This window comes from Saccostrea echinata, unplaced genomic scaffold (assembly GCF_033153115.1).
Source record: "Saccostrea echinata isolate AGI-Se365-2 ecotype Australia unplaced genomic scaffold, CSIRO_AGI_Sech_v1 ptg000046l, whole genome shotgun sequence".
Lineage (NCBI taxonomy): Eukaryota > Metazoa > Mollusca > Bivalvia > Ostreida > Ostreidae > Saccostrea > Saccostrea echinata.
In genome coordinates, this window is record NW_026889795.1 from 5,514,373 (window position 1) to 5,530,000 (window position 15,628).

Genomic DNA, 15,628 nt, shown 5'->3' on the forward strand with positions numbered 1-15,628 from the left:
GAATACACCTGTGAAATATGAAGGCCTTAATACTGACCGTTCAAAGGTTATTGCCAAGGTTAAAGTTTTTAAGAAGTGGGTTAAACTCTAATGTCAAGGTCAAAAGGTAAAAAATATCTAAATCCAAGAAAGGTCTTACTACAAGAATACAGATGTAAAGTATGACAACCCTAGCACCAACTGTTCATTATTAATGCCAAAGTTAAAGTTTGATAAAATTTTGCAAAAGTGGGTCAAATTCCAAGGTCCAGAAGTCAAATATGTTGGTATCCAAAGAAAGGTCTTGTCACAAGGTATATAAATGTGAAATATGAAAGCCATAGTTGCAACCAATCAAAAGTTATGGGCAAGGTTAAAGTTTTTTGGCGAACAAACATACAACTAGACGGATGGATGGGCAAGACAAAAACTATATGCCCCCAAATCTTCAATAACGGGCCATAAAAACATTTTAAAAAACAAAAAAATGAAACTTACAAGTAAACTCCCTGGCATAGTTTTAATTCTAAATTCTGAGCGTAGGATGAGCCCGCTATTTGATATCAGAATTTTCATTGGAATAAATAGCAAAAGAATAATGCAAATATTCTCAAGTTGTGTTGAATTTTCCCCAATTTATTGATCATGGTTTTGGGTTGGGTTAAAATTGTGGATCATCTTATGCTTGTATACAGGAAAAATATAATCTCCATAAATGCAGATCAATGTCAGTAATGTTGATATTGAATTATCATTATTTTCTCTGAATTAAAGGCCCACTTAAAATTAAGGTCAGGTTACAATATAGGATCTATATTTTTCATGGAAAAAAAGGGGGGAAATCTTTTTGAAATAAGTCTGTAGGTGAATTATCTATAGGTAGTGCAGGTACAAGTTTGTTCAAATCATGACCCCCAAGGTGGGGGCATGTATGTCCATATTAAAGGATCACAGTAAGTTATACTTGGGTATATTATATGAAAAATATATTTGAATTTTTTTTCTCATGAACAGCAGGGCCCTAATTAGTTATATTAAATTGTAGTCATCTTCATGGAGTGCAGATTCAAGTCTTTTCAAATCATGACTCCCAGGAGTAAGGTGGTACCCCAATAGGAAATCAAATTTTTACTTGGGAATTGGTGTGTTATAGAGAAAAAAATTAAAATCTTCTATTCAAGAGCAGCAGGGTCATGATTACTTAGAATTCATATTACATGAAGTACCAACTCAAGTTTGCTTAAATCATGCCTCCTCTCTTTCCCCACAGTAAGTTTGGGCTACAATGGGAGACCAATATTTTAAAAGAAAAATAAGAAGGGTTTTATTTTTAAAACATTCCTTTAAAAAAAAAACCCAGAGCTACACTAAATCACATTTACATAGAAACATTCCAGTATTGTTTGGATTTGTTTTGTTTTGTTTTTTCTTCAAATAATAGATCCTAGGGTTAGAGTAAGGCTTAAATCAAGGAGCAGTTCTCATCTATTGAATGCTTACTTCTTCTTCAGAACAGAAAGGCCATATTAGTCATACTGATATTGATGGATCTCTAGGAAGAGTTGTTCCAAGTTAGTTTTCATGATCCTTTGGGCTAAGGCTGAACAACAACATGGGAAAAAATTTCTAGTGAATTAAAATAGAATTTTATTTTTTACTCTTGTAATGAAGAACAGGGAGGGGTGGCACAGGTGAGCATTGTGGCACAGAGGCCTCTTCTTTATATCAGTGTTGTTCACTGTATAAAGTGCTATTATATATGGTGTTTTCTTATGAAAGTAAGCAAGATTGAATTGATGTAATATTCCATTGATTTTAATTGATCTTTCACATGTTTCTACATAATTAAATTGACACAATCAAAAATATGAATTTAAGAATTATTACACGTTCATATATTGATATCAATCTAATGAAAATTGTCAATTGATCTTTAACAATGGGATTTTGTATTAATGCAATTTTTAATTTAGATCAGATTCCAGTCCAGTGCTGTGTACAAATGACTCTCCTCAATTAGTCAGTGTCAGTCAGTCTCCTTAATCAAACAATGTAACCGAAGGCTTCAGCACCATATATAAGGTACGACTCACAGTGTTTTCAGGGGCAACAGAATTCTATATTACTTGAGAACTTGTCTCGATATGTCATGACATGTTTATATAATATGTTATGCAAGTCTTGAAGTGAGAGAAATAATCGATATATATATAGTGTAATTAACTTTAAGATGATTTAAGATTAATATGTTAATACACAAACTATGTATAAAGCCTAGAAACATATATAAATGAACTAAATGTAAAGACAGTATATAATGTTTTAAAATAGACAATTATTTAATGACCTATTTAGTTAGATTTAAAAAAAAATTGTAAAGAGAGTCTATGTTATTCATGTCAGTGATTCTAGCAGTGTGTTGTAATTGACAGAGAAATCTCCCTGACTGAGGAAATCAACACGGGATTCTGTTATAAAACCACAGGATAAAGATGAAATAAATGTCTGCTGTCAATGATGTATAGATTAGTGTTACAGAAATCTGTCACAGTGACAAGTGTTAGGAAGTGTAGTCACATTTCCCGTGTATCCTCAGACCGGGTCTGGATCAGTGATCTATTCAATCTCATCTTGACAAACACAGCAGGGGATAAACTACATCATCTGACAGATATACGTAGTATATGGGGAGGACACACTGTGAACAATGACGGTGATTTAATTTATATAGACAGTCACGATAACATAAACAAACTGTCTACAGAGAACAAAGTAAAGACTACATTAATAAAGTACACAGCACCATGGAGACCACTGAGTGTCTACAGCTCCCCCTCCACTGGAGACCTGCTGGTCGGGATGTGTAGATTTGATACAAAGACAGGCAAGTTAGTGCAGTATAACTCCACAGGAGAACACATCCAGACCATACAGTACAACAACAACACAGGTCAGAGACTGTATAGATATCCTAGCTACATCACAGAGAACCGCAATGGAGATGTTATTGTGTCTGACTTTGGCCGTGATGCTGTAGTGGTGACAGATCGTGGTGGAAGTCTTCGCTTCTCCTACACAGGACCTCCATCAGGATCACGACTACGACCACGTGGAATCTGTACAGACGGGCTGTCACACATCCTGGTGTGTGATTGGTTCACCCACTCAGTACAGATGATAGACAGAGAAGGTAACTTCCTGTCACAGATACAGACATCACCACACGGGATAAACAGACCACAGGGCCTGAGTTATGATGATACCACACACCTACTGTGGGTAGGTTCAGCCATCAACAACACAGTAAACATATATAGAGTGGTAGACAGAGACTCTCTGACTGGTAAGTAATAATGTTCGGATCCCTGTTTATCTATGCTCTCTAAAAAATCTGTGTTGTACAAAATAATCAACTACTGCAGAATACATTAGGGAGTTAATTGTTACATTTTTATGTGCGGTTACATTACATATATTATAGATATGTAAGTAAGTATTAAAGAACAAGTATAAGACTATACAGAATATAATTCTACTATGACTTAATTAGTATATATATAATTATATAATTATTTTTGTTTGTGTATTATGTAGTGGTAGTATATAAGAACATGTTGTTGTGACTGTTTATTTTCCACAAACTACCTGTTAAGATCTTTTTAATTCATACTACATGTGTACATAGAATCTACATTTATCTGTATATAATATACAATATGTACTCTAACATTTCTATTCAGTTTTTTTGTTCTTTGTTTGTAATAAGACATCATTACGTAGAGTTTAATTTACGTGAGAAAAGTTTAAAAGCCTTTGTGGGGTGGGGGTAGGTGGGTGGGTTGTATATATAGTCACTGTATTTTTAACATATCATTATTCATTAACATATTACATGTTTTTATAAGAGCTAGGTTACATTTTCTGCTGTTTGATATAAACACCATTGATATTAACACAGCTCTGTCTGAAAATGAATTGTGTATTTCTGTAGCAGGTGTAGGGGGTAATCTACACTGTGTATTGGGTTAACTTTGTATGTATATTACATGTACAGTATTTTTGTGCTCTGTAAAATAAGTATAGTGATAGCTCAATCTTTGCATAAAAAAATATAAATAGAATTAATTGAAAAAGAATTTTAAAGCAGTTGAATTAAATTTGAAGTGATTTACCAAATAAATCTGACATGCATTAATTAAAGATACAGCTTATTTGGCAGATTGATATAGAACATGGATACAGTAAAGAACGTTATCAATATTATAACGAACTCTCTACAGGCTGCAACACAGTTTTAAGTGTACTGCTCAGAAATTATGAAAATATATTCATCTAATTAGTAAAAGTTTACGTTTGTCTGTTGGTCTGTTTATGTTTATGTGCAGAGATTTTTTGCTCTATTTAAAATTGAAGGAGATGGGGAGGGGGGGGGGGCGTAGAGCTAGGGTGAAATTTGCTAGAGACAGTTTCTGGGGTTACAGCTGTAACAAGGTCAATAGATAAGTTGTTGTCATAAAGCTGTTTCAAATTAGTTTTGACTTCAATATCGTATTGGTTTAAATTTACAGCAAACAATATTAAACATTATTTTCCTAAGATGCAAGTAAACTTTTGATTCCTGATATACATTTTACATGGGAAATTTCAAAATTTTTGTGAACTTTGCCCTTGAAGATTTTTATTATTCTCATGATGCAAATTAATTCCTTAGTGGTTATAATGTACCATGGATGACGTTCGGAAAATATATATTTTTATTTTCAAATCTTTTAATTGTAACATTTCTCTTCTCCTTGATATGGGCCCGGTCGATTTTTTTTTCATTTTCATAAAAATAATTACGCCTTAAAATGTCACAATACTGAAATTCAAAATTCTCTATTTTTCAATTTTGAATAGAATTGAAGAATGAAGAAGATGCTAAAGTCAAAACTCACTTTTCCAAATTGATTTTGTCTGTCAATAACAAATCAATTCTTTTACAAACAGGCCTCCCAAAATGCAAATATCATCCCAGAGGTACATTGGAAGACTTCTGTGTCACATGTGAGGTTCCCTTGTGTAAGGAGTGCACCTCAGAAGATCATAGAGGACATGACTGTAGAGATGTAAGGAGAAGCTTGGGGGAGATTCACACACAAATAGGTTTGTTACAATCAAAATGTAATGATAAAGAAAACAAGAAATGATTGAGAAACATATACCCCCCTCCATTTGGTAAAATTAAAAAGGGAACAACTTTAAATTTAAACTGTAATGATGCTGAAAAAAAGGTAATTGGTCAACTCTTAGTAAGGGGCAAACATAAAAATGCATGTAAGTTTTTATCTCCTTCAGACCTCAATATTGGGGGTAATTTTCTTCTAAGTGAGTACCATTGTACCAAAATTGATGTCCGTAAATCAAAAGGTTTTCAAGATAGAGGGCTACTTTAAGGGGCATAACTAAATGTTAAATTCTAGAGTAATCAGACGCTGTAAAAACATGTACTGAATGTCCTCTGTTTAGTTTCTTGTGGGGGCAGCTCTACTGAATTTTGTCTATTGTATAAATGGAAAAATGATTTGTTAACAAAAAATCGGAGTAATCATAGCATAGACTTAATTCTGAGAAGGACATACATTACTGTAACATTAATTTTACAATTTGTAGATGGAGATGCAGTGTTGATGTGCCTTCTTCTGTGCAAGTTATACAGAATCAATCTAAAAGAGGGACGTTGGATTGAGAAATACAATGCTGTTGCAGAAAGTTTCAATTTCAAGAAAATCACGACAGAATCCAGCCCTGCCAATTTGGAAAAATTTAGTCCAATACTGAAATATAACAATTCAGAAATAATGTTTTCTCATGAATTCCTTAGACATGCCAGTTTTCTCAATTTTGTAGAAGATCCTAAATTTCTGGATATTTTTCTGACTTGGGCAGAAAAAGAAAATATAGTTGAGTACTGCAGGTCATGGATATACCCCTCACAAGTGAATGAAGTCTTCTGCTGGTTATTGCCACAACAAACGGAACAATTGATAGAAAGACTTGGAGAAGATATTTTCAAACACCCAACATGGCAGGACACATCCGTACATGACATGGTATTCAGCAAGGGTATGTATAGTTTGTACTGCTTGTTAGATCCAAGAGTCCCAGTTCGGGAGGGGCCAATGTGATTATAGCCTGTGAACGTTTTCATACTCTAGTGAACATCAAGGTCACCCCTGGATCCCACAGGACTCAACATTAACTGAATATCCACCAGTCCATCAGACATCCTAGGGTTAGTTTGTTTAATGTTCCTCAGAAAATTTTCCCTCTTGTTGAGACGACACCACTTGCTGGTGGAGGCAGGGTTTGACACTAAGGCACGTCCAAGTAAATGAGTGGTCCGGTCGTGGAAAATATATGTGAACTAGACTGACTGGTCGTGTGGATGAAATAAATGATAACCCTCATTAATTTTCAGTCTTTCAAATAAATATTCTAAAGAGTTTTAATTTTATTTGTTAGATTCTTATTTGTCTGATTGTTAACATCAGCCATCGCTCTGTAAAAGAAAACTTCCCTGTATGACACGATGGCTATTTTTTATCCCAGCTGTAATAGACAAGTTGCGATGGGAACTAGCTTCTTTCAGTATAAATTAGTATGAATAGTTGTTGAATAATATATTATATTCTTTAATTCACAATGTATTCATATTTAGGGTAATATTTTATTTAAGTTCATTGATTGTTCCTTAAGGCTTGCAATATTTGCATGTCACGCTTAACCCGACCTAATGGCCAGCGACCTATGGAACAGTCTGTCAAAATATATCTTAACAGGTGCGAGAGACGGTGTCTTTATTAAAGTATGGTTTCGAAACTTTTTTCCCATTATAGTTAGCAGATTATAAAAAAGTAAAATTTTCAAGTTTGGTCAGGGCTAGTGATTTTATGGTCAGGGCTAGTAAAAATTATTGTAAGTAGCCCGACTGGTCTAGTACTCATAAATGTTAATGTCAAACCCTGTGGAGGTCTTCAAATTAAGACCTGTGATCGGCAGTTACGGCCTTAAACCCTTCAAAATTGATGTCGGATGGCAGAGAATAAAAACAAGCAAGTTTATTGGTCTGTAGGGATGATTGTAAGGGGTTAGGGAGGGAGTGGATAAAATATACAGTTTGGATAAAAAATGTCTAGAATCAGGGAGTGAAAGGTAGTTGATTGGCAAATTCTGGAAAGTTGAAAAATTCTCCCCAACCATGCGCAGAAAATCTTGCGCCGTAAATTGTACCATATTTGCATAACGGGATCTGTAGCGTTATGGTCAAAGACTAAAATATAAAACCATAACTCTACAGTTCTGCAGCTAAATATTCAGTTACATTAATAGTTTCAAAGTCAAAATATGAACTCTTGGAACAGGTTGGTTTTATAATTTATTTTCTTTACAGTTGGCATACCAATGCAGATAATAATGAGAGGAGATAAAACCGTGAAGAACTACATCGAGAATCTGAGGAAAGGTAGAACGATGATGTACCACGCCTCTGGGATGATAGTAGGGTGTGCTGGTAGTGGGAAAACAACATTGTTAGAGAGACTGAAGGGTATTGACCTAAAAGAAATTCTGAAAAATACCAAATCAACGAGGGGAATTGATGTACATTATGACATATTTGATGTGTCAAACACCATCAAAGGTATTTTTGTTTTCATAAAAACATACTACATGTAGGGATACACACTTCAAGACTTGCTTTGGATACTGCATCTCACCAACAAGTTCTGAATTAAGCCCTAGCTGGACCAAACTTGAAATGATTATTCATCTTGGGATGAGAGCTCCAGGCCCCGAAATGTGCTACTACGCATCCTGCATACCGGTACTAACTACAAACTCTTATGAAATACAATACCGAATAAAACGAAACAAAAAAAATCCCATAAAAATCACACACTTTAATGGTGTAGTAGCAGGTTTCATGGTCTGTACCATACTTGCTTCAGGTGCTGGATCTAACCTTGATATTACGGATAATTGACCAGGTTAAAGTTGCAGGAGCATGTCCATTCTTAAGTAAATATTAGCATTTTGGTGATCAAAATTGCATGGATGATATATCTATGGATCCATGCTACAAAATTTGGTTCAGATGCTGGATCTTTAGTACGTTTTCCAGAAGAGGGATCTGATTTAAGTAATTTTCCTTAGAAACAACAGATCAACATGCATGTATTTCTTTTTCAGTAAACTCATCAGATCAAAAACAACACTTCAAGGTAACATTTGATGAAACCAGTCAAATCCACGATGTTCCAGAACCCCCAGTAGAAGTAACTGATGATTTAAAAAAGCAGGATATTGAAGTACCAATGGAAGGTGAAAACATTGCCAGTGACATAGTTAGTGTGGAACAGACGTCAGGGGCCAACATGAATCTTGAAGCTGATTTGTCGAAAGGAATCAACGCTGCTACTTTGTCTGATAAACCTATAGGAGAAATTGATGATAGGGAGAATGTTGCTCAAGACTCTGAAATATCGGGAATTTTACGTGTTACAAGAAATGTTTCTGATGATCCTGAGAAAAGAATCACTATGGTTGATTTTGCGGGACAGTGTGCTTATTATGCGTCGCATCAGATTTTTCTGAGTCCACGGGCATTCTTCATTCTGGTGCTCAATATGGAGAAAAGGTTTGATGATAAGGTTGGAGAGGAAGTGTGTTGCCAGGAAGGCTCAATTTTTAAGGAATGGACTTATAAAGGTTTGAAGGAATGCTTTTTATCTTACAATATCAAATATATTAAGGTTTTTCTATGAGCCTCTTTCTTGTTGAAAATTATCAAAGTAATCTTGCTTTCTCCTCACAGTACAATATAATTTCTTTACACCACAGCAAATTTCAAAAATGCATTGCCCCTCATTTAGATCCGCCACGAATTAAATATAGGGACTTGCTTGGAAGACAAGGTTAATTAGTCATAAAATTATAAAAATTATAAAAGAAACGAGTGTAAGGTCTTTTGTATATGTTTCACCTAATATTAATTTTTGCCTGTCATTATGCCAAAGTTATTCATATCTGGAAAGATGATATCACGCTTTGGTTGAAAATTGAACGAATTGAGTAATTTAGGGTGCAATCATTTTTATTTATTAATTTTTTTTTTTTTGGCACACACCTTTGCAATTAAATGACTACATATTTCAACTAATAATAATTCAGTGCTTAAATGACATTTAATGAACAAAGTATGGTTGTAACTTTTCTATCCTGCATTTTGAATTTTATTTTAATTGATGGTTTTCAATGCCCAAATTGTGTTCCTTATAATAAGCTATGCTATCAAAGTTATGGATATTATGATGACATCAACAGAGCCAAGCTTATTTCATTTAAGAAATGTTGCTTTATGTATTTTTTTTATTCAGATTATCTTACATTTTGGGTGAAGTCCCTTCATCAATACGGTAGTGATAAGGCCCCCATTCTACTTATTGGCACACATGCCGAAGAAAAAACAGAGGTGGTAAGGGTGATTTTATGTAATACAGTTCATTAAACATATTTTGTATATTATTGGGTTTTTTTAATTTTATAATCTACGACTACTTCTTTTAAATCTACAATCATTTTTTTCTACAAAAATAAAGTCTTCTTGCTGATTAGAATTAATTTTCTTCAGGAGAAACTGAAGTTTTTTGGAGATGTTTGCATAATTCTTGACACAAAAGACAAGTCCTTGCAGCGCCATTTTGACAAAGAAAGGATGTTTGCTGTTGGTTTCCATGACAATGAGAGCATTGAAGAAATTAAACTGTCGATTGCTAATGTTGTTCAAGAACTTGATCACTGGGGCGAACAGCTGCCACGTTCGTGGGCTATATTTGAACATTTTTTCCAGGAAAAGAAACACCTGAAGATTATAGATACAAAAGAACTGCTGTCATTTAATGCAGAATTGCCACGGGAAATAAAACTGGAAAAAGCAGAAGATGTGCATGTGATGCTGCAGTTTTTCCATGACATCAGGGAAATATTGCATTTTAACCAAGAATCCCTCGATGATATAATTATTCTAGATGTTCAGTGGTTTGCAGATGCATTCAAAAATGTCATAACAGATAAAAACCATGCAGTGAGAGATTTAGTGATGTTTGCGAAGGAATGGAGAGAATTCAATGAAACCGGAGAATTAACTGACACCTTGCTGTCAGCTGTTTGGGAAATGAACAATAAGGGCTATATTGAACACAAAAATGAGATTTTGCCATACATGCAGAAGCTAGGACTCTTAGCTGACATGGGGGAACAACATAATAAATGGTATGTTCCATGTATGAATAAAATACCATTCCCTGCCAGTAGCTTTACAGAATACCCTGCCTCCTCCATCCTCTGCTACGAGTTTGATGTTCTTCCTGCTGGCATTTTCCATCGCCTTGTAGCAACTTGCATTCAGATTCCTTGGGAATTTTTTTCTGATGAAGACCGAGGATGCATTTACCAGACTGTAGCTATTTTCGTGTTTCCTGACCTGCACCATAACATCATGGTTGGAATGACTAAAACAGATATTCAATTACAAGTGTTTGTTACAGAGGGAGAAGTTGATGTCTCAACATGTCACCAGATCAGAGACAGAATTGAAAGTATATTACACAATCTTTCAAACACATTTCAGAATAACTCTGGATTCCATGTTGCATTCAAATGCAAACCTGCTGGATTCTGTGACAGCAAAGAAAGCGCTGTCATAAAGGAATCGAAGTTTACAAGAGCGACTTTTCAGTGTCCGTCCTGTCCAGCCAGGAAAAAGCATAAAATTAACTCAAGCGATGTCACAAAATATTGGAAACAGGTACTCTATAATTTATAATTATAAAACATATCCTACAATAAAAACAAGAGATATCATATAGTTTGGAATTAAGTAATTTAGGATATATTTTCGAAAAACTAGACAGCATTTATCAAATTAATATAGTTACAGAGCGAAAATTCCTCCAAATATACATTGTTTTAAGTTAAGTATTTCCGAAGAGAATAAAATGCTCAAATCAAAATTCTAAAAGTTTAAGAATTTTTTATTCTTAATCTTAAACTCCAAGATATTTTAATGCTCTATAAAACAAAAAAAAAATATATTAACCCTTCAATCATTTTTTGACTAACAAAAAATAAGTTTCACAAAGAATCTGTCATGAATTTTGAATATATATGTAAGTTATTAATAGGTATGATCTTTTTATCAAACAGGAACAGCAAAAGAAGGATGTCGACAAAGAAGGAAAACTCGAAAGTCCAGGTTTCCTCACTGTCCATTATTTCCTTAACCTGTATTATAATGGCAGTTTAACTAACTGTTTAACATTTAAGATCATCATACGTCCCTCTTTTGACGACCTGTATTTTGATATACCATTTCAATTTGTCTGTATGCCCTTCTGTCTGCTTGTTTTCTTTTTGTGTTCCTGCACATTATATCTTTCATAATATTGGCCTAAAATCTTCAAAAATTGTCAGTTAACGCATCTTTGGGTATAATGAATGAGAGGTCAGGTTGGGGTCAAGTGTCGCATCTTTGGGTATAATGAATGAGAGGTCAGGTTGGGGTCAAGTGTCGCATCTTTGGGTATAATGAATGAGAGGTCAGGGTGGGGTCAAGTGTCGCATCTTTGGGTATAATGAATGAGAGGTCAGGGTGGGGTCAAGTGTCGCATCTTTGGGTATAATGAATGAGAGGTCAGGGTGGGGTCAAGTGTCATATCTCAGAAGTAAGTATCGGATTTATTGTTGAATTTTGGTGTAGTACGAAGTATCACAATTTGTGTTGAGAAACCTACTATCACCAAATGTTTTAGTTGATGCATCTTGGATGTGTATCATAAACCAAAGTTTGTGTATATAGAGGGGGAGTGTTAACTCTTTTTTTAAATTCGTTAATCTCACTTGCTCAGAAAGCTCAAGCGAGCTTTTCTAAACACTTTATGTCTGGCGTCTGTCTGTCTGTGCATCTGTAAACTTTTCACATTTTCGACTTCTACTCCAGAACCACTGGGGCAATTTCAACCAAACCTGCCAAAAACATCCTTGGGTGAAGTTTGTTCACAGGAAGTGCCACGCCCTCTTTTATTTTAATACATGTACTACCGAAAACAAGTACAAAATCTACTGGTTTTTGCTACATATAAATACTTTAGTCCTTTTAAGAGTATTTGCATACTGTAAACACATTAAGAAATGTTAATTTAACGTAACAGGAAAGGTTATAGCTCTATATGTGATAACACGTGCAATGAAAAATAAGAAATTGGAAGGGAGGGGGATGGGGTAGGAAGAGGGGTCAATGTCAAATAATCGATAGCTTTATTGACAAAAATTAAAACAAAGAAATAATAAAGATTATGTTTTTAATTTTTGGACTTATCAGAAACAAGAGGAAAATAATTTTGAAAGCTTAACAGAAGAGTTTATGTGATACTAAAATTCTGTCGTCAATCTATCTTACCTTGTATACTACATAATTAATATAGTGCTGACCAGTGCTATGGTTTTATGAGAAAAGACTTATATTTCTGTGAAGGAAAAGCTCATGTAGTCGAATATATAGTCTAAGCTTTTTGCAAGTACTAAATGTAAAAATAATCATTTCAGCTGAAAGACTAGAAAGAACACCAACAGATAAGGAACTTCTGATGGTCAGTAGACATATTGGGGCCATTTTCCAATTAATTGGGATTGGACTAGAAGTAGACAGTGCTACAGTTGAACAAATAAAGATTGATTACCAGAGTCAAGGTGTGCGGACACAGATTTTCAAAATTCTTGATACCTGGAGAAAGAAGGAGGGGAGACAAGCTACTGTGAGGAAGCTCCTTGAAGTCATCAAAGATTTCAGAGGGGAAGTGGATTTTGGGGAGATAGAAAGAGTTTTTAATCCATGATGTATATGAAATATGAACATTTGAATTAGTCACTGATTGTATTTAGAGCATTGTCAAAGTGTCTTTTATCATTTCAATATCATAGTTTTATGAACATGCATTGTGCGCATGTATGTACTTATCAATACTTTGTCTTTGCTCATTTTTATGTCCCCCTTCTAAGAAGGGAGGGCATATTGCTTTGATGCTGTCTATCAGTCAGTCTGTCGGTTGGTCCACCAACAGTTTTTGTTCATTTTCTTCGCAGAGGTTGCACATACTGAAATGAAATTTGGTATACAGATTTATCATAAGAATATCTAGGTCAAGTTCTGTTTTGGGTATGATCGAGCAATTTTTGACAGAGTTATGACCCTTGAACATAGAAAAATTCCAATTATTTCGGGGGGATGGGGGGGGGGCATAAGTGTTTCACAAACATCTCTTGTTTCTAAAATGTCTTTTCATTCCTAAATTTTTAATCGTTGTAGAGTAGGAAAACTTCTGTGAAGTAAAGCACTGTCTGTTAACAAATTGTCAAAAGATACACCTACCAAAGTCCCTCCCTCTCCCCCCCCCCCCCCCCCCCCCCCCCCCTCGGTTTAGCTCACCTGAGCTGAAAGCTCAAGTGAGCTTTTCTGACCACCCATTGTCCGTCCGTCCATCTGTAAACTTTTCATATTTTCAACTTGTCAAGAAGCGCTAGGTCAATTTTAACCAAAATTAGTACAAAGCATCCTTGGGTGAAGGGGAGTTTAAATTGTTAAAATGAAGGGCAAAGCCCCTTTACAAGGGGAGATAATCAAGAAAAAACAAAAATAGGATAGGGTCATTAAAAAATCTTCTCAAGAACCACTGGGCCAGAAAAACTGAAACTTATGTGGAAGCATCCTGGGGTAGTGTAGATTCTAAATTGTTCAAATCGTGACCCCCGGGGATAGGGCGGGGCCACAATGGGGAATCCAATTTTTACATTGAAATATATAGGAAATATCTTTAAAAATCTTCTCAAGAACCACTGAGCCAGAAAATCTGAAACTTATGTGGAAGCATCCTGTAGTAGTGTAGATTCTAATTTGTTCAAATCATGACCCCTGGGGGTAGAGCGGGGCCACAAAAGGGAATCCAATTTTTACATTGAAATATATAGGAAAAGTTTTTAAAACTCTTGTCCTCAGGACCAATGGGCCAGAAAAGCTGAAACTTATGTGAAAGCATCCCGGGGTAGTTTAGATTCTAAATTGTTCAAATCATGACCCGCGGGGGTAGGGTGGGGCTACAATAGGGAATTCAAGTTTTACATTGAAATATATAGAAAAAATCTTTAAAATCTTCTTCTCAAGAACCACTGGGCCATAAAAGCTGAAACTCACAAGGAAGCATCCTGGGGGTAGTGTAGATTCTAAATTTTTGAAATCATGACCCCTGGTGGTAGGGTGGGGCAACAAAAGGTATTACAAGGGGGAAAATCTGGTGAAGAACAGTAAGGCCAAAGTAACTCATGTGAGTGTTGTGGCCCATGGGCCTCTTGTTCTAAAGTACAGTATACTTAAATACAAAATTCAATCAACAGTTTGAGTTCCTGCAGGGGCAAGAGTGTAAATTTAGGTGACTGTCATGGACATCTTTCTTGCAGATCAATTGATGCATGACCATTTGAAAGAAAGATGAAACTTTATTTTTTTTTTTTTTTGTTTATGTCTTTTACAGCCTTGGTTTCATTTCAGTAAAACAAGGCACGAATTTAGTCAAAACCATTATAATCACTATCATTCTTCTTAGAATAAAAGTTGCAGCAGAATTACCAAAAGGCCTGAAATACATCCGACTCCATGTTAAGCCCCAAACAATCAATCAGGAAAGAATGATATCCTTTGAATGTATATCTTTTTAGCTCACCTGGGCCGAAGGCGCAAGTGAGCTATTCTGATCAAAATTTGTCCATTGTCTGTCGTCGTTTTTGTTGTAAACTTTTCACAATTTCATCAACTTCTCCAGAACTACTGGGCCATTTTCAACCAAACTTGGCACAGAGTATCCTTGGGTAAAGGGAACTCAAGTTTGTTCAAATGAAGGGCCACGCCATCTTCCAAGAGGAGATAATTACAAATTAGTGAAAAATTAAAGGCATCTTTTAAAAATCTTCTCAAGACCCACTGGGCCAGGAAAGATGAAACTCATGTGGAATCATCCTCAGGTCGTGTAAATTCCAAAATTGTTCAAATTATGACCCCCGGGGGCAAAGTGGGGCCACAATGGACGATCAAAGTTTTACATAAGAATATATAGAAAAATCTTTAAAAAACTTCTTCTCTAGAACAGCAAAGCCATGATTAGTCATATTTATATGGAAGCATCCTCAAGTGGTGTAAATTCAAGTTTGTTCAAGTCATGACCTCTGGGGATAGGTTGGGGCCAAGAAGTTTTACATAGGAATATATAGGAAAAATCTTCTTCTCAAGAACAGCAAAGCCATGATTTGTCATATTTATGTGGAAGCATCCTCAGGTGGTGTAGATTCAAGTTTGTTCAAATCATGACCCACTGGGGTAGGGTGGGACCACAATGGATGATCAAAATTTTTGAAAAAGGAGTATATAGGAAAAATTTTTAAAAATTTTCTTCTCAAGAACAGCAAAGCCATGATTGGTCATTTTTATATGGAAGCATCCTCAGGTGGTGAAGATTCAAGTTTGTTCAAATCATGACCCCCGCAGGTAGGGTGGGGCCACAATGGA

General features: G+C 35.3%; 2 protein-coding genes across 2 annotated transcripts; both read left to right on the top strand.

Annotated features, from left to right (window-relative positions):
* Positions 1-2,481: 2,481 nt before the first annotated feature.
* LOC133201966 (uncharacterized) lies at positions 2,482-8,783 on the top strand (the record flags this gene model as incomplete). Its single annotated transcript, XM_061337753.1, has 5 exons — positions 2,482-3,322; positions 4,969-5,124; positions 5,632-6,084; positions 7,412-7,660; positions 8,209-8,783. Coding segments are annotated over 5 exons (2,274 nt in total), but the record flags the coding sequence as incomplete, so codon positions are not given.
* A 1,334-nt stretch (positions 8,784-10,117) lies between these two features.
* LOC133201967 (uncharacterized) lies at positions 10,118-13,299 on the top strand. Its single transcript, XM_061337754.1, has 3 exons — positions 10,118-10,825; positions 11,224-11,272; positions 12,622-13,299. The coding sequence occupies exons 1-3, from the start codon at positions 10,118-10,120 to the stop codon at positions 12,909-12,911; spliced, it is 1,047 nt and encodes a 348-aa protein (XP_061193738.1). The 3' UTR covers positions 12,912-13,299.
* Positions 13,300-15,628: the final 2,329 nt, after the last annotated feature.